Source organism: Rhinatrema bivittatum, chromosome 1 (genome assembly GCF_901001135.1).
Source record: "Rhinatrema bivittatum chromosome 1, aRhiBiv1.1, whole genome shotgun sequence".
NCBI classification, from domain to species: Eukaryota; Metazoa; Chordata; class Amphibia; order Gymnophiona; family Rhinatrematidae; genus Rhinatrema; species Rhinatrema bivittatum.
The window spans coordinates 505,854,987-505,878,662 of record NC_042615.1 but is presented as its reverse complement, the minus strand read 5'-3'; the positions used below and the strand labels follow the sequence as shown (position 1 = coordinate 505,878,662).

General features: G+C 49.9%; 1 protein-coding gene and 1 long non-coding RNA gene across 2 annotated transcripts in view; both read left to right on the top strand.

Moving 5' to 3' along the window:
* Positions 1–4,162, top strand: part of PTPN18 (protein tyrosine phosphatase non-receptor type 18) — a 90,299-nt gene extending 86,137 nt beyond the window's left edge. Inside the window, exon 13 of the mRNA XM_029610752.1 lies at positions 3,848–4,162. Within this exon, the coding sequence (XP_029466612.1) occupies positions 3,848–4,025 (178 nt within the window). The 3' untranslated portion in view covers positions 4,026–4,162. The remainder of the gene's footprint in view (positions 1–3,847) is intronic.
* Positions 4,163–6,744: 2,582 nt separating this feature from the next.
* On the top strand, positions 6,745–23,279 carry LOC115096251. Its single transcript, XR_003857999.1, has 4 exons — positions 6,745–6,794; positions 7,027–7,109; positions 22,661–22,747; positions 23,236–23,279. It is a non-coding gene; the product is annotated as an uncharacterized LOC115096251 (long non-coding RNA).
* The last annotated feature ends 397 nt before the right edge of the window (positions 23,280–23,676 follow it).

Here is a 23,676-nt window from a genome sequence, read left to right as displayed (position 1 = left end):
TCCCTGCACCCTGCGTGATCCTCTCTCTCCCTCCACCTCCCTGCACCCTGCGTGATCCTCTCTCTCCCTCCACCTCCCTGCACCCTGCGTGATCTTCTCTCTTCCCACCTCACTCTGCCCTGCGTGATCCTCTCTTTTCCCACCTCACTCTGCCCTTCGTGATTCTCTCTTCCCTCCACCTCCCTGCACCTTGCCTGATCCTCTCTCCCTCCACCTCCCTGCATCCTGTGTGATCCTCTCTCTCCCTCCACCTCCCTGCACCCTGTATTATTCTCTCTCTCTCCTTTCACCTCACTGCGCCCTGCGTGATTCTCTCACTTCCCTCCACCTCCCTGCACCCTGTGTGATTCTCTCTCTCCTTTCACCTCACTGCATCCTGTGTGATCCTCTCACTACCCATCTCTTTACACTCTGTGTATCCCTCTCTCCCTCCACCTTCCTGTGCTCTGTGTGATCCTCTCTCTCGCCCCACCTCCCTGTACCCTGTGAGATTCTCTGTCCCTCCACCTCCCTGCACCCTATGTGATCCTCTCTCTTGCCCCACCTCCCTGTACCCTGTGAGATTCTCTGTCCCTCCACCTCCCTGCACTCTGTGTGATCCTCTCTTTCCCTCCACCTCCCTGCACCCTGCGTGATCCTCTCTCTCCCTCCACCTCCCTGCACCCTGTATTATTCTCTCTCTCCTTTCACCTCACTGCGCCCTGCGTGATTCTCTCACTTCCCTCCACCTCCCTGCACCCTGCGTGATTCTCTCTCTCCTTTCACCTCACTGCATCCTGTGTGATCCTCTCACTACCCATCTCTTTACACTCTGTGTATCCCTCTCTCCCTCCACCTTCCTGTGCTCTGTGTGATCCTCTCTCTTGCCCCACCTCCCTGTACCCTGTGAGATTCTCTGTCCCTCCACCTCCCTGCACTCTGTGTGATCCTCTCTTTCCCTCCACATCCCTGCACCCTGTGTGATCTTCTCTCTCCCCATCTCACTCTGCCCTGTGTGATCCTCTCTCTCCCTCCACCTCCCTGCACTATGTTTTATCCTCTCTCTCCCCATCTCCTTGCAGTCTGTGTGATCCCCTTTCTTCCTTCACCCTGTGGGATACCATTTCCACCACCTTGCACCCTTTGTGATCCCCTCTGCATCTACCGCCCTGCACCCTGTGAGATCCTCTATCTCACCACACCTCTACAGTCCTCTTTCTGACTCCCCTTTCCACAATCATGAATGATTTTTTCTCAGCTCCTCTCCAAAAATAGCACGATTATCTCTCTTGCCAGTAGTAGAAGAGTGGCACTTCATACCTCAATAGAGATTATGAACACACAGTGCCAATGGGCCCTAGGAGATTACAGGGCCTCTCGCATTCAAACTTAAGATTGAAGCTGGCAGAGGAAGAGAAGGCATACAGCGCAGGAAGTAGATGTGTACCCTACCGTCCCCTCATATTTGGCTCAGGCCCCCTCCCATAGCAGCAGGATCATGCCACATCCGAGTTAGACATTAAAGGAGCAGCAGTTAGAGGGCCAGGAGACATTGGAATCACTGCCAATCCACAATCCCTTGCATCTTTAAAAAGGCTATCTTGAACAGGGAAACTACACTCCTTTTGGGCTAATGCTGTAAAGATTTGAGGCTGTTGAAGTCTTTCTGTTTACTTTTGGCTGGTAATTGTCCCCTCTCCACATCTTAAAGTTCAGGAATGCCTGGGCTGGGTGGAAGCCTGTTTACATAATTGCTCTTTAACAGCCTGAGAGATGAACATGTGCCACTTGCCATAAGCACAAAGGGATAGTGAGAGACAGCCAGGGCAAGGAAAGTGAAAAGACAGACCTTAACAGAGTGTTGCCAGAAATGAAAGGGTTTTGTTTCCAATACTGTGAAGACCCACATAGGACGGGGTGAGGGATGGGGGCTAGCACAGTGTCCCCTGCCATGCTAACATTGCCCCCCTGAAAATTCAGTTCTGGTGTGAAGGATTCTGTTGACAGGAGGGAGGGGGAAAGGATCACAGGAGATGAAGAGGGACTGGTAATTGGGAGAGTTTTAATCAGGGTCAAATTCCCCCATATCTGCTTCTGGTGATGCTGTGCCTAACCAACTAATATCTATTACCCTAAGAGGCAGCCTTTCACAGCACCTACTTTGTAAAGCCACATAATCACTATCCTGAGCAGTCCAAATCATAATTAAGACCCAGTTGGAACTGTGATAGAGTTAAGGATTAGAACTGATAGAACCCTGAGTTCCAGTCCTTTCTTGGTGTGTGTGCTTCAGGTTCCTTTCTTGGTGAGTGTGTGTGTGCTTCAGGTTCAGGAAACTTTTATCACCATGGCAATTTGCACATGTGTTGCCAAAGTCTTTCAGCCCTCTGCTTCCTGTTTTTCAGTCTCTCTCTAGCTTTACATATATTTATTTTTTTATATTCTGCTTTTCCATGCATTTCAAAGCAGATTACATTCATCTTTCTTTGTTCTGTTGGTAGCAAGATGCCTGTAATCTCCCTCCATCGTTGACTGAGGTGACAAGATGCCCTGCCCCTATCTTGCCCCTATCTTGCCCCACTCAGTGCTTGCCAAACTGTTTCAGTTTCTGCTAGCCCTCAGGTCTCAGCTGTGTTCCCCCTCCAGCCTATATCAGTGTCAGTTTAATGGTTACACCTCATGTTCACATTTAGTTACTGCCGAGTGGCAATAGAGGAGGAAACTCAAAATGTGTTCTATGCTGTTCAGCAGTGAACCCTTCAGGTGATACCTACTCCATGCGCATCTCTGCTCTGTGACTCCCAGTGCGTATCTGTTCAGGTTACTGTTACAAAGCACAACTTATGCCCTAGTTTCCTGCCGGGCTTATAAGACATCATGTTTGTATGTTTAGCTCCTTAATAACTTTTGAACCATTCATTCAGTTTTATTGAGATCTGTGCCCCGGGTAGCAGAGTACCCCTTGACTCTGGTTCATACTATTCATGTGTCTCTGATGCTCCCCCACCCCCGACACGTAGAATCCCCGGTTCTTTTTATTTATTTTTTGACCTAGAGGCTTCCTCCTGCTCCTTGGGCCTTTCAGCTCAGTCAGAGCCAGGGCTCAGCCTTTGTTTGCAACTATCCTGGGCTATTTTTTCCCCCTATGTTATATTTTTCCCTGCCCCCACTCCGCCTCGCCCAGCATTCCTAGTCGTGGTTATCGCAGTGACGGTTCTGAGCCAGGGGCCATGCACCAGGCCTCTTTCTGGGACCCAGCAGTCATGGGCTGACCTGCCACTGATTAGTGCCCTTGATGGGCATCAACAAACGTTCACACATCTCCTCGTTTCTGTTTTTATGTACTCAGTTACTGTATAGAGAAAACAGAATGCAAAGCTTAGGATGTGCTCTCAGTGCAGCCAGTAGTTCTCCCTCAAACCCCAGTCTGGACTTCAGAGTACTCCAATTTAATGAGGAAGCATGACTTGATCCTTTGTCTTGTAACACTAAGAAGGAAGCTGCCAAAGTGCACACAATCAGCAGTATTTATCATCTGATAAAAGTTTAGTTTTTCATTTTTTTTTTGTTTTAAGCTCTTGTACTTACCTCTCTGAAATTATTCTGTGGCTCTGGGATGAGCCATATCGGTGAGAGAATTGCAAGCTGCCTTGCACGCACTGGATCCGGTTGGCTCCTTTTGACCCTGATGTCACAAATGACATCACAAACAAACAGTGGGATGCACAATGTCCAAGAGAGTGGCTCCCAGAAACCTAGGAGAGTTCTTAAGCCTTTTATTAATGCTGCTGCCTGAATGTCTCAATAACGCTGAACATTGCTAAAAGTTTTATTTTAATCTCACTAATCACTCCCTCAACCTCCCCAGGAGCGCCTCTGTGCCGGCAGAACCAGTCCTCCAGCCTCTTCCAGGCCTCAGACCTGCCCAGGACATGAACGACACGTATGCCGTGGTGAACAAAGCCAAGAAGGGGATTTCCTCCTCGGGCCCAGGGGAAGCCCGCTACCAGGGGCCACCTGTGAATACGACAATGTGCCTGCCTTGAGCCAGGGCAGCACAGAGCAGGGCTGTACAGCAGCGTGAGGCCCAAATCACGGGTGTTCAACAGCCCAACAGCGTCAGCGCCACTGCCGGATAATTCTGGGCTTGATGGGAATCGGCAGGCTCCGTCCACTTACTGCCTAGCTGGACTCCCAGCCCCGCAGGAGAAGCCTCCGGGAAACAACTATGGCCCCGACCCAGGTAACACGCACCACAAGCTGAAAAGTAGGGGACTGGGTCCCCGCGTCTTGGCTGCCCTGGTTGTGTTCCTGTCCCTGAGGAAAAGCACCGGGGTGAAGTAAGGTGGGGGAAAAATCTCCTGCGTGGAGTCGGGCCTTAGGCTGACTTTGGCCCCTGCCTCACTTCCTGTCACTGAAGTTCTCGGAGGATTTAACTCTCGCAGATCATCAGCTATGGGTGACCTGGCCCCGCTACTGTCCCATTGCATTATGGATGTTTAGACTTGATTTCCTTAAGAAAAGCATGGGGCGAGACCCCCCACTGCATGCAATGGGGGTAAAAGCAGGACTGGCTCAAGTTTAGCCCTGACGACCCAGAGCCGTCTGGTGGCCCAACCGACAGAGCATCAGGGCAAGGCAGTGTTGCCACCAGATCGAGGTCCTTGGGGTGAGGTTAAGTCAGGCTTGGGTTTTACCACCAGTTCATCTGTGACACTTGTACTTCCGATCTAAGAAAATCAGGAACTGCAAATCCCACGGATGCACTGGGGTAAAACCAGGAGTGGCTCAGTCTGGCCCTGAGGACCCGGAGCCTTCTGGTGACCCTTAGAGCACTGGCATGGATCTGTGAATTGTTACCTAAGAGGATGCAGTATTTTCTATATACTTTTTTACTGAGTCAAATGTCAACCTGCTGTATTGAAAGTGTCTTAAGCGAGGGCATGACCCTCGTCCTGTCTATCTGTGCGTATGTAACAGCATTGTTATTCCTTCTTGTCATGTCAAAATATGTCTGGATCTATGTCCTTTTCTGTATTTGGTACTTTTTTTATATGTCTGAGTCTTTCTACTAATTCAATAAATATATCTTTATTGTTAAACCTCCCCTGCCCTCTTACCATTTTTTACACTGCTGGAGTTTGGCACAAATTGTGGTTATTCTCCCTACTCTTCTCAAGCCAATGTATGGCCGTGTTCCACGCCAGATTTAAGATTTTGGCACCCATAGGCAGGACTGGAGGGAGGGATGGGGGAAGAGGGTGGAGTGGACCCCCCTGAAGACTGGAGGGCAGGAGGCCCTTCTTGGAGAATGAGGTTGGGGGAGGGGGTGAGCAAAGAGCCGTGGTAGCACCTTTTGATGTGGAACTAAAACACAGCCATGAAGAAAGCGGGAACAGACCCAGGTATTTGGCACCTTCACAATTTGACATCCTAGGCAGTTGACTTGTGTTGCCTAAATCTAGGCTTGACCATGTTTCCCATTATACAGCCATACCATTTCCATGTTTAAATTAAAAATGAAAACAAACACAACATTCATGCTGGGCTGTAAAAAAAAAAGAATGAATAATAAAAACTACTCACTGAGAAAAATGGTGAAAATAATCTGGTAGCCAGTTCACTTCTATACAGCAAAACTAAATCATCAGGGGGTCAAAACAAACTGTCCTGCTGTCATTGGTTTATGTTTTCTGTATGATTATTATTTGTTTAAATTAATATTTATGTTCTGTTGTAACCTCTTAGTTCAATTTATTTGTCATAAGCGGTTTATACGTTTTATAATAATTAAATATGGGTTGGGAAGTTCTGTACAGATTTGTTTCAGCTGAAGAGATGAATTTCTTTTGTGTTCTCACTTGGGCCTTTGTGCTATGATTTGGGGGGGGGGGGAGGGGAGTTCTGTGAGAACCTAGCAAGATGTGCCACAATCAACATCACTCTGATAACATCTTATAAATTCAAAATATGTGGTGGCATTTCTGTTAAATAAGGGTTTATTCCTGGCTACAGATCTGTTCGGGAAAATAAATCCAGCCTTCATCATGCAGCCTTGAAATGGTTTGTGCAATCCATGCAGGGAGCTCTGTCCCAAAAAAAGTTACTTAAAATGAGCTCCTTATTCGGCTGTGTTGTGGCAGAGTGTGACAGTGGTGCTGCACTTCTTCGGTGACGTCAGTGCTGTGAGTTTGGTTGGAGGTAATCTGCGCTCTACTTCCAGAGCACAGTTTTAAATGTCTGGCAGTTGGATAGAGACAATGTCAGGGCTTGTGGGAGTTTGAACTCCCTATTGGCACTGCTGCTGTCCTATTCCAGGCTTATCTCCTGCCAGTACATTGTTGCTGTCGGGGTTTTGCCCCCGTTCAGCCACTTACCTGTTTCTCTAGCCATTACACTATCCTGAAGTGTGGTAAAGTGACTCCAACATGGTTACACACAGATTGTTAATAACTGAAACCGGGGATTACAGCTGTGGCACAGGGAGATAAAGTGACACCCCCCCCCCCCCCCTGAGTCAGTGACAGAACCGGGCAGTAGAGCTGAGACACAGAGTGATAAAATGACTCCCCACGATCACACACAGAGAGTAAGTGCCAGAACCAGGGATTAGAAGCCAGGAGCTTCTCCTATAGCTGATCTTAAACTGTGGGATAGTTGCTCCATAAACAGCTGTGAGTACAGCAAGGACTGACCAATGATCAGGAGTGAAGAGATAGATAACTTCATTCTTCTTGTCATAGATACGAGAGAGGAAAAAGGCACAGATGCTGGTACGTGGGCATACAGCATTCCAAGTCACCAGGGTGAAAAAGGTAGGAATCCCTTCCCTCCCTATTATCCGCAGAAATGCATATATTTCTCACGAACTCTATGATTTTGACACTTGCTGACCACCCTCGCTTTCATCCATGCTCTCTAAGACGATGGTAGATGTTTGCTTTTGGCAGTTTTTGTCTGCAGAACTGGGTTTCATAAACAGAATGGAGGTTTTCATGCATTCAGATAGTGACTGGTGCTCTCTCCTTTTCTCATGATTCCTTACAGCAGATCCCAGTGCCAGGAGACCTCCCTCGCCCTGCCAGAACACCGTGACCAAGGGCAGCAAACTCCGTCAGTTCCTGCCAACAGTAAGCACCTTCCAGGAGGGGTTCGGGCTGGGCTGGTGTGGAGGTTTCCACCGAAGGAGTGGTGTGCTATGCTTACAGTGACACCTAGTGACAATCCAAACAATACCACTATGAGCCAGTCTAGAAGGAGCTATAGCCTCTCTGTATCTCTGGACCCTTGTAACCTGTTTAATCTGCTTCTCCTTTCCTCCCTCTCTTCTCTGGTCTAGGTACTCATACCTACAGGAAAGAAAGGTAAGATAGCAAAGTACCGGGGTTCAGGAACATGAATCAAAACACAAATAGGTAGAAGAGGAGTAGGCCAGGGAAACACGAGTGCCAGGGTGTAGAGCAAGTAACATAGAGGGTTCATGAAGGGGCAGATGATATAGTGGCAGGTGTGTTGGGCAGATGACCTACAGTTTGTAATAGGAAAGTGCATATAAGAAGTGTTTTATGCTCTTTGCGGGTGATAGGAAAATTGGTTCTTACCTGCTAATTTTCGTTCCTGTAATACCACAGATCAGTTCAAACCAGGGGGTTGTGTATTCCTACCAGCAGATAGAGTCAGAAAACAATTAGAACTTTGGGCACTGCTACTTAACGAGAGTGCCACCTGCAGTCCCTCAGAATTGACCTGTACCCAAGCCTAAACAACCAAACTTTATTTAAAAGGAGAAGGGGTTGGAACCCAAAACTTAACCGCCAACCTCTCGCCTGGAAGAGATAAAACAAAAAAACCACTAGACCACCTCTGAACTTGCCCCTTCCGGAGCATTTGCAAAAAGACCAAATTGTTTCTTCAGGAAATATCACCTCTCAAGGTAGTCTTTCGGAATCTGAAAAGGGGGACGGGTCTCTGGACTGATCTGTGGTATTACAGGAACGAAAATTAGCAGGTAAGAATCAATTTTCCTTTCCTGAACATATCCAGATCAGTCCATGCCAGTGGGATGTACCCAAGCTACTCTACACTGGGCGGGAACCCAAAAGACCCGCTCGCAGTACACCCTCCCCAAAGGACGATTCATCTTGCGCTCTCACATCCAAACGATAATGCTTGGTGAAAGTGTGCAGGGAGGACCAAACCGCCACTCTGCAGATCTTCTGAGACGACAGAAGCTGACACTCAGCCCAGGAGGTAGCCTGTGCTCTAGTGGAATGAGCTGTCAGACCCACGGGCACCTGTCGCCCACGGGCAACATAAGCCGCAGCGATAGCCTCCTTAATCTAGCGCAAAATAATCACCTTCGAAGCCTTGTCACCCTTCTTAGGACCCCCAAACAAGACAAACAGATGGTCCAAATGCCGGAAGTCATTAGTAATCTCCAAATAGCCCAAAAGAACGCGACGCACATCCAAAAGATGAAGTTCCCTCTCCTGAGGAGAATCCCTGAATCAGTTCAGAAATCCTGGCAGATCCATTGCCTGATTGACATGGAAAGCAGAGTCCACCTTGGGCACGAAGGAAGGAATCGTGCGCAGTAAAACTCTATCATCGTAAATCCTAAGAAAAGGATCTCGACACGACAAAGCCTGTAACTCTGAAATGCGTCGAGCAGAACAAATGTCTACGAGAAAAATGGTCTTCAAGGTCAAATCCTTAATGGGAGCCCTCTGTAAAGGCTCAAAGGGGGCTCCACAAAACACCCAACACACCAGGTTCAAACTCCAGTCCGGGCATAACGGGCGAACAGGAGGACATAAATGCTTTACTCCTTTGAGAAAACGCGAAATATCTGGATGCACTGCCAGCGACCAACCATGAACTCTGCCCCTTAAGGCACTTAAGGCAGCCACATGAACCCTAAGAGAGTTGAAAACTAAACCTCTGGTCAACCCCTGTTGCAGGAAATCCAACACCTGGGGAATCTCTGTTGACGAAAGATCCAAGGAGCACTGGCGGCACCATGCCTCAAATAACTTCCAGACCCTAACATAGGCCATAGAAGTAGAAGGCCGACGCACCTGAAGAAGAGTGGAAATGACCTGCTCAGAATATCCCCTCAATCACATTCGCCGCCTCTCAAAAGCCGGGCCCCAAGAGAGAAGCAATCCTCCTGATCCGAAAATATGGGCCCCTGATGGAGTAGATGCAGAAGATGTGTCAGCTGTAAAGGACCTTCCAAGGCTAATCGCACCATGTCCACGAACCACGGGCGATGCGGCCACTCTGGAGCCACCAACACTACACTGCCTGGATGCCCCTCTATGTGTCGTAGAAGCCGACCGATGAGAGGCCAGGGAGGAAAGGCATAGAGAAGAATGCCCATGGGCCACGGACATACCAGAGTCTCCAGTCCTACCGAGCCTATTTCTTGACGACAGCTGAAGAAGCGCTCCGTCTTTGCATTGACTCGAGTTGCCATCAGATCCAACTGAGGCACGCCCCACCTGGCACAAATGAGGTTCCATGCTTCGGGAGCTAACTCCATCTCTCCCGGATTGAGCTGTTGCCTGCTGAGGAAGTCCGCCTGTACATTTTCCACGCCCGTGACATGAGACACAGAGATTCCTTTGAAATGGCGCTCCGCCCAAGTGAACAATAGCCTCACCTCCAATGCCACCACAAGACTCCATGTCCCTCCTTGCCGGTTGATGTAAGCTACCGTCACCACATTGTCTGAGAACACTTGAACCATTGTGTCCTTGACCAGAGGAAGAAATGCTCGGAGGGCCAGCCGGACAGCCCTCGTCTCGAGGTGGTTGATGGACCAGGATTTCTCCGTTGGAGACCAAATCCCTTGGGCAGATTTTTTGAGGCAGACTGCACCTCATCTGGATAGACTAGCATCCGTGGAGATAACCACCCAATTCAGAGGGTTTAAGTCTGCTCCCTGTTCCAGGTTGCTGCGTGAAAGCCACAATGATAGACTGACTCTGGACTCTAGAAGGAGAGGTAACGGTATATGGAACTGTTCAGACACTAAACTCCACCTCGATAACAGAGCACGCTGCAACGGACGCAAATGAGCAAACGCCCACGGGACCAAATCCAAGGTGAAGGCCATGGATCCCAGAACCTGTAAGTGATACCAAAGTGTCGGATTCTTCCTCTGAAGCAGGGCCTGTGCCTGATCCTGCAACTTTGTTACACGGTCTGCTGCCAGAGAAACCTTGCCTCGGAAAGGGTCGAAGAGCACTCCTAAGTAGACCAACGACTGCTTGGGCTCCAAATGACTCTTCTGGACATTTATGACCCAGCCGAGCGACTGCAAGGTGAGCATCACCCTCTGAACCGATCTTACGCAGTCCTCCTGAGACTTTGCTCGGATTAGCCAGTTGTCAAGAAACGTTGAACAAGGATTCCTTCCTTGTGCAGAAACACCGCCATGACCACCAAGATCTTGGTGAAAGTATGTGGAGCTGTCGCCAGGCCGAAAGGAAGAGCTTGAAACTGGAAAAGTTGGCCCATCACCTCAAAGTGGAGGAACCACTGGTGAGCCCGGCGAATCGGTATGTGAAGATATGCCTCAGTGAGGTCTAACAACGCGAGAAACTCTCCTCTGCATACCGCGGCCACCACAGTTCTCAAAGTCTCCATGCGAAAACGGGGAACTCTCAAACACCTATTCACCTTCTGCAGATCCAGAATGGGACGAAAGGTGCCCTCTTTCTTGGGAACGACAAAGTAGACTGAATACTGTCCCTTGCCCTGTTCCGCCAGAGGAATTGGAACAATGGTCAGGAGATCGAGCAGCCGTTGTAGTGTCCTCTGTACTGCCTCACGCTTGACCTGCGAAGCAATGCGAGACTCCACAAAGGCCTCCCGCACCAGGCACAAAAACTCGAGACAATCTGCCTCCGACAGCTTCTACGATGGAATGGGTGCCCCTGGCTGCATTGGGTAGGTTTTCCATGACCAGCACCCTGGCCCGTGGACTCTCTGCCTGGGTGCCGTCCTCCACAAAAGGACTGCTGACATCCCAAGCCCAGTCTGGACCCCGAAGGTAGCTGAAGACCTACCAGGGCGAAATCTGCGAAAATCCTGAAAATGAGCCCACAGGGGAAAAACCTTCCCCGAAGGTTTCCTATCCTCTGGCAATCGGTTGCCCTTGGACTCCCCCAGCAATTTCACCAACTGGTCGAAACCCTCCCCGAAGAGAAGCTTGCCCTTAAAGTGGAGGTTACAAAGTTGAGACTTGGGAGATAAGTCTGCTGACCAATTATGCAACCAGAGCAGTCTACGAGCCATAACCGCAGACACCATACTATGCGCCGAGGTCGTAATCAAGTAATACAAGGCGTCCGCAACAAAGGCAATTCCTGCCTCCAAACGCGCGGCTTGCAAGGGCACTCCGCCATCGGGACTGGGGGTTGCGGCTGCCTCCTGAACCCAGCAAAGACAGGCTCTCTGCATGAGGCTGGCGCAAATCGCTGCCCTGAGACTCAGCGCTGAGACCTCAAAGACTCGCTTCAGATGAATTTCCAGTTTGCAGTCCTGAATGTCCTTCAGTGCAGCGGCCCCAGCCACAGGCATGGTGGTCGTCTTAGTCACGGCAGACACTGCCGCATCCACCTTCGGTATCTTTAGAAGATTCAAAACATCCTGCGCTAGCGGGTAAAGTTTCGCCATGGCTCTTCCCACTTTTAAACCCACATCCAGCGAGTCCCACTCCCAGGTCACTAGCTTGCGGACCTTCTTAGGGAATGGGAAGGAAGTCATCGGAACCTGAATCCCATCCAGGACCAGTTGACACCTTCGCTGTCTGATTCCTCCTGTGAAATTATGATCCCCAGGACTCCAAGATCTGGGGAATGAGAGGTCGAAGCTTCTCTCGCTTAAACAAGTGCACTACGCTGGGATCAACGCCTTCCGAGGGTGGGAGGTCATCTTGGTCTGGGTCGTCTTGTATCCTCATCACCCATATCCTGGGTGAATCCCGGATTCTGATCCGCCCCAGGGTCTGAGGGATCCCCCGAGAGGGGCCAGCAATCTTTTTACACCTTGAGCCCTTGATGAGCCCCTGCAGGGTGAAGGTGGTCCGGAGACCCCGTGGGTATCCGCTTTGGTGGAGGTTCCCGCAAAAGGGTCTGGCTGCGCTGCTCTCTTCAGGATCTCCTGTTTCCTAGCCAGGAACACCTGATGCAGCAGGAGCACAAAGTCAGGGGAAATCTCCCCTGAATCAACACCACCCCCCACAGGTTGGCCCAGGGTCATCCCCAAATACGGGAATTTGGTCCATCGGAGAAAGAATGGGAGGGGCCTCCTCCTCCCCTGGCAGCCGCCGTGAGCTACCCTCCCCTGCCGAGGAGGACCGCAGCTCGGAGGACCGGAGCCCTTGCCTGCTTGCTGCTCCCCCTGAGGAAGTTCCCTCTTGCCCTGAAGAACAGGCAGAACTAGCATTTATGGCCTGCCCTGATGCCCCACGCGCGTGGCAGGTACCCAACTTAGGCTGGGGTGCCATTGAGAAAAACGAACACAACGCGGTCGGCTAAAAAAAGTTTTTTTAAATTGCAGTCTTAAAATCTTCGTGCGACTGCAGGAGCTAAAAATAGAAAAACTCCCCGCATGGGCGAAATTGCTGTGAGGAGAGCTGCCGGCGCAAAAATAAAAAGAGGCCTCACATGCGCGCAAAGGCCTACCCCCCCCCTCGCCAACCTACCTGGAGCCCCGGGCCGTCGTGAGGACCCTCAGGGTTAAGCTCAGCACTGCCAGTCCTCCAAATTAACTCCTCCTACCTTGAAAGGCTTCTTCTTTGCTTTCTTTCTGAAAATTTTTTTTTTTTTTAAAGAAAACTTTACCCTTACAAGTTGGAAATTGAGGGAAGGAGTGAGAGGAGCCTCCTCAGTGGTCGAGGAAACCAGGAGCCCCTGGTTATCGAGACACTGGCACCGATGCGGGCGAGATACAGGCAGGGGTATCCAACCCCCCCGGACGCCTGGCTTCAACTGAGGGATGGCCCACGAAGGTGCCTAACACCTCAGAAAGCTACATTACTAACTACAAACTAGCCTATCCTAGGAAAAAAAACTTTCCCTAATAACCTTTTTTTTTTTAACTGACTAAGACTGCAGGTTTGCATCTCTACCATCTGCTGGGGTCAGAGAAATACTGAGGGATTGCAGGTGGCACACTCGTTATGTAGCAGTGCTCAAAGTTCTAATTGTTCTCTGACTCCATCTGCTGGTAGGTCTGAACTGATCTGGGTATGTTCAGGAACTTATGTTTACCCTGGAAAACCCAAGAATACTTCCTGTTTTGATAAAAAGAAATGAGGGAGTCTGGAAATGCTTCTGGTTTTAAGGTGAACATGGATAAGTCTGAAATTTTAAATATTAATTTCCCACTCTTGTTGGCTAATAGTTTGTAGGATAAATCTCCTTTTAAATGGGCTAAGGAACATTTGATATATTTAGGCATGAAGACTGGGGTATCATGTAATAGACGTTTTCATTTGAATTACACTCCTGTGATTGCTGGTTTAATACAGGAGCTAGATAAATGGGTTGCAGTATCATTTCTCATGGTTAAAGAGGATAACTTTTGTGAAAATGATTTTACTGGTTCAAACTTGGCCATTTAAGTGCCTTAAAATTTTACAGAGGAAAATGTTTAATTCTATTTGGAAATGTAGAGCCCCGTGACTGGCTCGTTCAGTATTACATAGAAACATACATAGAAACATAGAAATGACGGCAGAAGAAGACCAGACGACCCATCCAGTCTGCCCAGCAAGCTTCGCACTTTTGTTTTTTTATTATTTATTTATTTATTTCAGATTTTTATATACCGGCATTCGAGACAGCAGTCACATCATGCTGGTTCACATAAAACAGGGGTGCATAGTAAACATAAACTATAACAATGGTGCGGAAAAGGCAGTTACATATAACAGGGTGATAAGAACTTGGCGGAGAAGGAAGAGAAAGGACAGGTTATTAATTCACACAAGTAAACGATAGAAGATATGGTTAACCGTGGTATAGGTGGAGGTTAGGGGTGGCGTGGAGGTGTTAGATCAATTGGCGTCCGGGAATGCTTGTATGAATATCCAGGTCTTTAGTCTTTTTTTGAAGGTTGAGATGCATGGTTCTATTCTGAGATTTGAGGGGATGGAGTTCCATAATGGTGGAATGGCTGTAGAGAAAGCCCGGTCTCTTAGTGTGCAGTGTCTGATAGATTTGGACGGTGGTACCTGTAGCGATCCCTTGTATGCATCTCTTGTCGGTCTTGACGAATTATGTAGTCGGAGAGGGATCTGTAGGTCAATGGGAGCCAGTAGGTGGATGTTTTTGTATGCGGTAAGAATGGCCTTGTATATTATTCTAAAGTGTATAGGTAGCCAATGGAGGCTCTTTAGGATATTATATCAACCTAAAGCATAAGGTAGGCTGGGAGTACCTAAGATTAAAATAATATTTAGTTGCACAATGTCAGGTGCTTATCACCTGGCAAAGTAACCCCAAGCTTAAGCAATGGGTGCAATTGGAACAATTTTGTATGGGATTAACTCCCTTGAAATCTTATCCATGGTTGCCAAGGGATTTTATGATCCCCTGGAATTTCAATGAATCGCTTTACATCTTAGACTATGAAAAATTTGGGGTTTTTTGCTAGTCTTGTTTGATGGGGAAGAGGCAATATATTTTTTTAGCCCTAATATAGGTATAATAAAGAATTTCCTAAAGGGATTGATTCAATTATTTTTTGGCGCTGGAAGACTCGTGGGCTTAATTGTCTTGGTCGGCTTTGGAAGAACAGTTAATTTTGAAAAGATACAAAAGCAACAATCAGCTTTGTGAAAATTATTTATTATTTGCAATTGCGGCATTTCATGGAGATCAAGGGAGTTAAACGGGATTTAATGAAAGAGAAATCCAGTTCCCTGTACGTACCAGGATCAGTCCAGACTGCTGGGTTATGCCTCCCCTCCAGCAGATGGAGTCAGAGAAAAGCTGAAAAGCACCCCCTAGATATACTGCTAACTATGAAGTTGTCTGAGAAAGAGATCTTGGGGGAGAAATTGATGAGGATCAGTGGGGGTTGTCTGTTAGTTGAGGATACAGAAAAGCTTGATATCAGCTATTATAATGGAAAATGGCTATGATGTACTATACAGATTGTTACGGTCGTGGACCCTTGGGCCGACTGAGACAGTGGATGGTATGCTGTGGAGGACCACAGCAAGCATCACAGCCAGGAGGCGGCACAGAAGAGGATCGGATGAGGCTTCACCGCTGGAAGTCCGAGGTTCCCCCAGGAGGAGCCCGTAGGGACCCGGACCTCTTGGACTTAGGTGGAATCCTATGCAACCAGGGATCTGGGCTGCGACTGAAGAGATGGACGAGGATGACTGGGCCCAGGTAGTTGGAGAGTCTTCACCCTCGGAAGCCCGCGGCTCCCCCAGGAGGAGCCCGTGAGAGCCCGAGCCGCTGGGTCTTAGGAGAATCCTCTGGGCCAGCAAGTACCGGATACCTGAGGTGGGGAAAAGGCCAAAGTCAGAGTCCAAAAGCTAAGCCAGGTCAGAAGCCAGAAGTCCGAGATCAAACCAAAGCCAGGGACGGAAGCAGAAGACTGAGTCGTGGGACGGAGCTGAGTCAGAAGCCAAAAGTCAAACATCAATACCAAAACCAGGGGCGGAAGCGAAGACAAGTCAGGAGACGAAGCCGGGTCAAACTAGGAGACAGAAGAGACGATCCAGGATCCTACGCAGCAACTAGACACTCTGAAGACAGAGGGAACCTCGTTGCAAGGTCCTGACTAGGTGAAGCTGCAGGGTTTAAATACCCTGCAATGTCTGATGTCATCCAGGGCGTCCTCAGAAGTTTTCCTGCGCTGGCCCCTTTAAGACCGGCTCCTCCTCGCATGCGCATCTGGGAGGCGGGGCCAGCCGAGGAGGGAGAGATGCGCAGGGGGCTGTGCAGGCCTGAGAAGATTGGGGACGGCCCGGGACCGCAACACAGATAGTATCTGACTCCAGACAGACTACAAAAGATTTACTCTGGTATAAGGAATGATTGAATGTTGGCATAATTGTGGTTGTATTGGGACTTTTTATCATACGTGTTGGGATTTTTCTTTAATACAGACTTCTTGGGACAGGGCAATCTATTTCATTAATGAAGTGACTCAGATTAACTTAATGACGGTATATAAAAACTCTTAAATAAATAAATAAATAAATAAATAAATAAATGGAGATTCTCAAATATTTTCCCTGGGTTTACCTTCTCCCAATGTTTGGTCTAAGGTGATGAAGCTGATCTCTCATATTATTAAAGCTTCTCGCTTGAAATTGCTGCAAGCTGGATCCTTTTGATGGATCATTACAACTGTTACGAAGGACAAAATCCGGAAGTGGATCCTTAGGCCGACTGACCCGAGGGGGCAGTCGGGAGGCAGAACTCCCACTGGGCAGATGGAGCTTCACCTGGAAACCCGTGACTCCTCCAGAGGAGCTGTGGGAGCCCGGGTCGCTAGGACTTAGGAGTCTTCGCCCTGGAAGCCCGAGGTCCCCCCGGGAGGAGCCCGTAGGGACCCGGACCGCTGGGACTTAGGCGAGGACGGAGAAGCCCAGGAGTGGAATACGAACCGGAGTCTAGGCAGGCTGCAGACAAGCAGGAATCGGAGTCACGGACCGGAGTCAAGGCAGGCTGAAGACAAGCAGGAATCGGAGTTACAAACCGGAATCAAGGCAGGCTGAAGACAAGCAGGAATCGGAGTCACGGACCGGAGTCAAGGCAGGCTGAAGACAAGCAGGAATCGGAGTTACAAACCGGAATCAAGGCAGGCTGAAGACAAGCAGGAATCCAGGAACCAGGCAGGAATCAAGCAGGCAGGCAATCAGCGGGGAACAGGAACGACGGCAACTAGCTCTTCAAAGAAGGAACCTCGTTGCAAGGCACTTTGGTGAGGAAAGAGCCCGGTTTAAATCCCCCGGTCGGCGTCTGACGTCACGGGGGGCGTGTCAGCACATCCGGGTGCTGACAGCACAAAACGCTGCCCTTCGCGCGCGCGCGTTCCCTCGCCGAGGGGAGGAGTCTTCGGCGACGTCTCCCTCGTGGAGACGCCGCTGCCAAGCCGCGTGGAGGGCCCCGAACCCGGCGGTTCGCAGCGCGGGTGAGAGAGGTAAGCTCCCGGTCACTAGTCTAGTGACCGGGATCGTAACAGTACCCCCCCTCTTACGCCCCCTCCGAAGAGGACCGGCCTTCCCGGGATTGTCCAAATGAAACTGTGTCAACAATGATTTATCCAAAATATTACGGGCAGGTTCCCAGGAGTCCTCCTCTGGACCGCAACCCTCCCAGGACAGTAGATACTCCCATCGACGGTTAGCGAAGCGCACATCCCAAACTTCATGAACTTGGTACACAGGTTCCCCAGGAGAGGAAGCAGAAACATCATCTGGAGTAGGCCGATGAAAACGTGAGTATACTACTGGTTTCAGGAGGGAGACATGAAACACATTGTGAACTCTCAGACGAGACGGAAGGCGTAACCTGTATGATACCATGCCAATTCGTTCTGCCACGGAGAAAGGACCACAGAACCTGGGTTTTAACTTGTGACTGTGGCCTGGGAAGCGCAGGTTCTTGGTGCTCAGCCAAACCTTAGTACCAGGGACCAATTCTGGCGCAGAACGCCGATGACGATCTGCCACTGTACGAGTTCTCTGAGCTGCCATCGAAAGTCGCTGCTGAAGGACCTTCCAGAGTCGATGGAGCTGGGAAGCTATAGACTGAACCGCTGGTGAGGGAACCTCCAAGGGAAGCGGTATTGGAGGCTGAAGATGTCTTCCAAAGACGACTTGGAACGGAGTATGACCCGTAACAGAGTGTTGGTGATTGTTGTACGCAAATTCAGCCCAAGGCAATAGAGAGACCCAATTATCCCTCTTTTCGGTGATGAAGCTGCGAAGAAACAATTTGAGTGACCGGTTCATACGCTCCGTTTGCCCATTACTTTGGGGGTGGAAAGCGGTAGATAGATTTAGCTGTACTCCAAACTTCTTGCAGATAGCACGCCAATAGCGCGCCGTGAACTGTGAACCACGATCCGACACGATACTCTGCGGAAGACCATGTGCTCGGAAGATGTGCAGAATAAAGAGACGTGCCAACTCCGGGGCCGATGGAAGTTTGGGCAGCGCGTACCAGATGGACCATCTTGGAGAACCGGTCCACCGTGACCCAGATTACCGTATGTCCCTCCGACGGAGGCAGATCCACCACGAAATCCGTGGCGATGTGGGTCCAGGGTTCGGCAGGAATAGGCAGAGGCTGCAGCAGACCCCAAGGACGTCCAACCAGCGGCTTTTGTCTGGCACAAACGGGGCACGAAGCCACATATTCGTGTACGTCCTGTCGTACTCGGGGCCACCAGTAGTACCGATTCAAAAGCGTCAAAGTTCTCCCTTGACCGGCATGACCTCCCGAAAGGGAGTCGTGGGCCCATTCCAGCACCCTCCTCCTATCTCGGCAAGGAACAATTACTTTGTCGGTTGAGGAAATACCGGTGCCTGCAAGGGAAATTTTAGCTGGATCGATGATATACTGTGGAGGATCATCTTCCTCCTCAAGGATGGAGTTACGAGACAATGCATCAGCACAAACGTTCTTAGTAGCCGGACGGTACTTAAGGATGAAATCAAATCGGCTGAAAAATAGAGACCAACAAGCCTGCCTTGGGTTAAGGCGTTGGGCTTGTGATAAGAATTCCAAATTCTTATGATCGGTATACACCGTGACCTGATGTTGAGCTCCCTCCAGCCATTGCCTCCATTCTTCGAAAGCCAGCTTAATGGCCAGGAGCTCCTTATCGCCGATCCCGTAGTTGTTCTCGGCTGGTGTAAACTTCTTAGAGAAAAAGGAGCAAGGTAGCAATTGACCAGATGCAGAATGCTGAGACAAAACTGCTCCTACCGCCACACTGGAAGCATCTACCTCCACTACGAAAGGGCGTAACGGGTCCGGATGGCGGAGGCAAGTCTCTTGCAGAAACGCATCTTTCAAATCTTGGAAAGCTTTGCAAGCCCCTGGAGTCCAGTGTTGTGTGTCTGCTCCTTTTTTAGTCAGAGCGGTCAGAGGTGCCACTAATCGTGAATATCCGGGTATGAAGTGCCTGTAAAAGTTTGCAAAACCTAAAAAACGTTGTAATGCCTTTAGGCCCACAGGTTGAGGCCACTTCTTGATGGCAGAGACTTTTTCGGGGTCCACGCTGAATCCGGTGGCGGATACAATATACCCAAGAAATGGCAACGAGTCCTGCTCAAAGATACATTTCTCCAATTTGGCGTAGAGCTGATGCTCTCGGAGGATTTGGAGTACTTGTCGGACTTGACTACGATGAGTATCCAAATCTCGTGAAAAGATAAGAACGTCATCCAAGTATACAATAACGCAGGAGTTGAGCAACTCCCTGAGTACCTCATTCATGAGGTGCTGGAATACTGCTGGCGCATTGCATAGACCAAAGGGCATAACCAGATACTCGTAGTGTCCGTCCCGGGTATTGAAAGCGGTTTTCCACTCGTCGCCGGGACGGATGCGCACCAGGTTATAGGCCCCCCTTAAGTCCAGCTTAGTAAACACCCGAGCCCCCTGAAGCTTGTCCAGTAGCTCGGGAATCAGTGGCAACGGATACCGGTCCTTCTTAGTGATAGCATTTAAGCCCCGGTAATCAATGCAAGGGCGTAAGGAACCGTCCTTTTTAGCGACAAAGAAGAACCCGGCCCCGGCAGGTGATTTGGATGCACGGATGAATCCTTTGGCGAGATTCCCCTTAATATAGTCGGACATAGCTCTTGTTTCGGGCAGAGAGAGGGGGTACACCCTACCTCGTGGCGGAGTCGTATCAGGGAGCAGCTCAATAGAGCAATCGAAAGGACGATGGTGAGGTAATAATTCCGCCTTGTCCTTGGAAAACACGTCAGAGAAGTCGTTGTACTGGTCAGGAAGTTTCAACCCAGCATGAGCCAAGGGGATAGGTGGAACCACCGTGGCCTTGATGCAATGCTGTAGGCAATGAGAACTCCACTGTGCGATCTGCAGGTCATCCCAGCGAATCACGGGTGAGTGAAGTTGTAACCAGGGCAGACCCAAAACTATGGGATATACAGACTTCTCCAATACCAGGAAAGAGATCTCTTCTTCATGTAACAGACCAGTGCGAAGGAAGATCGGAGTGGTGACAAGAGAGATACTGCCCGGTAAAGGTGTTCCTTGAATAGAGGTAATGCAGAGAGGTGGGTCACGGGGAACTGTGTCCAAGTGAAGCTTTTGTACCAGCTCTCGAGTGATAAAGTTACCCCCAGCCCCGGAGTCAATCAAGGCCTGAGTAGAAAAAGTGTCCTCTGAGAACATCAGAGTTACAGGCACTGTACATTGAGGAGCAGCGTTGAAACAGCCCAGGAGGTACTCCTCCTTCCTTCCTAGGCGTGGGCGTTTCCCGGCCGTTCCTTACACTGGGAAAGGAAATGCCCCTTACCACCGCAGTAAAGACACAACCCCAGTGTCCGCCGGCGGCGTTTCTCTTCTTCAGTTAGGGAAGTGCGTCCTAACTGCATAGGTTCTTCAGCAGAAGCCTCGGCCGAGGCGACCGACGACCTGGGCATCGGAGTGAGCGGTCTCGAGAATGCCGGAGCTAGCGGGGACAGGCGTCTCGGAGGGCGTACTTCCCGAGCTCTCTGTTGCAAACGTAGGTCGACACGTCCAGCTAGCTCTATGAGTGAGTCTAATCCTTCGGGAAGGTCCCGGGCGGCTAGTACGTCCTTGATCCGACCAGCCAATCCTTCAAGGAAAATTCCCCGAAGAGCATCGTCACGCCAACCCACTTCAAGAGCGAGGGTGCGGAACTCCAAGGCATACTCGGCCAGAGTACGGCCCCCCTTGTCGGAGTTGCAATAATTCCGATGTGGCAGAGGTCTGGCGGGCAGGCTCGTCGAAGGCTGCACGAAACCCAGCCACAAAGAGATCTAAATTGGTGAGAGTAGGATCACTTTTCTCCCACATCGGTGAAGCCCAGTGCAGAGCCTTCCCATCCAGTAGGGAAAAAATATAAGCGACCTTGACAGAATCCGTAGGGAACTGATTCGGAAGCAAGGCAAATCGCACGAAACACTGATTCAAAAACCCGCGACACCCCTTGGCGTCTCCAGCGTAGCGTGAAGGAGCAGGCAGCTGTGTAGGCGTCTGGAGCGTAACTACCGGCGTAGGTGCGACCACAGGAACTGGTGCCGGAGGTTCTGCGTCCATACGGGTAGCCATTCGCTCCACCGTGGCTACCAGGGAATCCAGAACCTGTTGTTGTTGTACCAGGCGCTGAGCCAGGCCCGGAATGGCCTGGAGACCAGCGAGATCCGCCGGATCCATGGCCTTGCAAACTGTTACGAAGGACAAAATCCGGAAGTGGATCCTTAGGCCGACTGACCCGAGGGGGCAGTCGGGAGGCAGAACTCCCACTGGGCAGATGGAGCTTCACCTGGAAACCCGTGACTCCTCCAGAGGAGCTGTGGGAGCCCGGGTCGCTAGGACTTAGGAGTCTTCGCCCTGGAAGCCCGAGGTCCCCCCGGGAGGAGCCCGTAGGGACCCGGACCGCTGGGACTTAGGCGAGGACGGAGAAGCCCAGGAGTGGAATACGAACCGGAGTCTAGGCAGGCTGCAGACAAGCAGGAATCGGAGTCACGGACCGGAGTCAAGGCAGGCTGAAGACAAGCAGGAATCGGAGTTACAAACCGGAATCAAGGCAGGCTGAAGACAAGCAGGAATCGGAGGCACGGACCGGAGTCAAGGCAGGCTGAAGACAAGCAGGAATCGGAGTTACAAACCGGAATCAAGGCAGGCTGAAGACAAGCAGGAATCCAGGAACCAGGCAGGAATCAAGCAGGCAGGCAATCAGCGGGGAACAGGAACGACAGCAACTAGCTCTTCAAAGAAGGAACCTCGTTGCAAGGCACTTTGGTGAGGAAAGAGCCCGGTTTAAATCCCCCCGGTCGGCGTCTGACGTCACGGGGGGCGTGTCAGCACATCCGGGTGCTGACAGCACAAAACGCTGCCCTTCGCGCGCGCGCGTTCCCTCGCCGAGGGGAGGAGTCTTCGGCGACGTCTCCCTCGTGGAGACGCCGCTGCCAAGCCGCATGGAGGGCCCCGAACCCGGCGGTTCGCAGCGCGGGTGAGAGAGGTAAGCTCCCGGTCACTAGTCTAGTGACCGGGATCGTAACAACAACAGCATTTATGAAAAATATATTTTTGAGTGAATTAGCTGTGATTAGAAATGTTACTGCTGTTAGATGTTACACTGTTTGAGAGCTGTTGATCAAGGGTGTAATATTAGAGAAGTTCAAAGGGTTTTTGTTTTCTCAGGATAGCGAAGTTTAAGGACTTAATTTATTTTTTCTTTTTATATAAGCAGCTTGTCAACCCTTACTGATATTGATAAATAGCAGGAGCAGAGGGTGGGGTGGGTCTCTAGTGGGATGGATAGGGGGAAAGCATCAAACCAACTGGATTCTCTTGAATGTATAACGAGCTGTGTGATCTAAGAATATATTTATTGCTTTGTACAATTCTTTATCATTCAATAGAATTTTTAAATTGAAAAGAAAATGTGCTTTTGTTGGTTTTGACAACAGCTGGAACCTCAGGTGTCCCTTCTGGGGAAGATTATGAGGATGTGCCAGATCCTTCAAAGATATCGCTGTCCCCCTGTAATGGATTAGGTAAGAGCCACTAACTGTTGACATTCAGCCATCTGATCAACTTCTTCAACAGGGCCAATACCATTAATGCCCCTTAGATATCAGTCACACACAACAGCAAAGCAATCAGGCCATTAGAGACCTTTATTGCTTCATAAGTAAAGTAGCAAGGACTGTGCAGAAGGACTGAGTGTTCTAATACATTCTCCATGAGGCAGTAGAGACTATGAAAAAGGACTGTGTCCATGTAACACATGCTATCATGAGACAGCAGAGACTTTGCAGACGAGCTGAGTATTCCTGTAACACATCCTGTAATGAGTCAGCAGGGACTGTGCAGAAGAGCTGAGTGTCCCTGTAACACATCCTGCCGTGAGACAGCAGGGACTGTGCAGAAGGATCCAGTGGCCCTGGATCATGAGATAGTAGGGACAACAGTGTCAGCAAGATGAGTCCTTGTTCACACAGATACTCTTTCTTCACTTTTTTGTCCTTTTATCTCTCACTAGGTTTCAACTACCGAATAGGAAGGCCGAAGGGCCCCCGCGACCCACCTATTGAATGGAGCCGCTGAGAACGCCACCCAACCTTTGGCAAGCCTCCTTTTGGTGTGGTGGTGGAAGTTTCCACCTCCCCTACTGTGCCACAAGGGGATCTCAAGAAGCTTCTCAGGGGGGAAAAAAAAAGATTGAATGAAGACTTAGGCTCTTGCAGTGCCAACCTGCAGCTACTACATCCGGGCCTTCCCTCCCACTTTCTATCTTTCTGGGATACGAGTGAGGGGGGGGCAAATGCCACAGATCCCTATGGTTTAGAACTGGGAAAAAAAATACAGAAAACCCTATGAAAATTAAAACCTCTCTCTCCCAGCGGCAGATAGCAACTGCGTGAGAGCGGGTAGTCATTAACTTCTGGGTTCCTTGTGGTTACATCTGTTTCACTCACCAGTC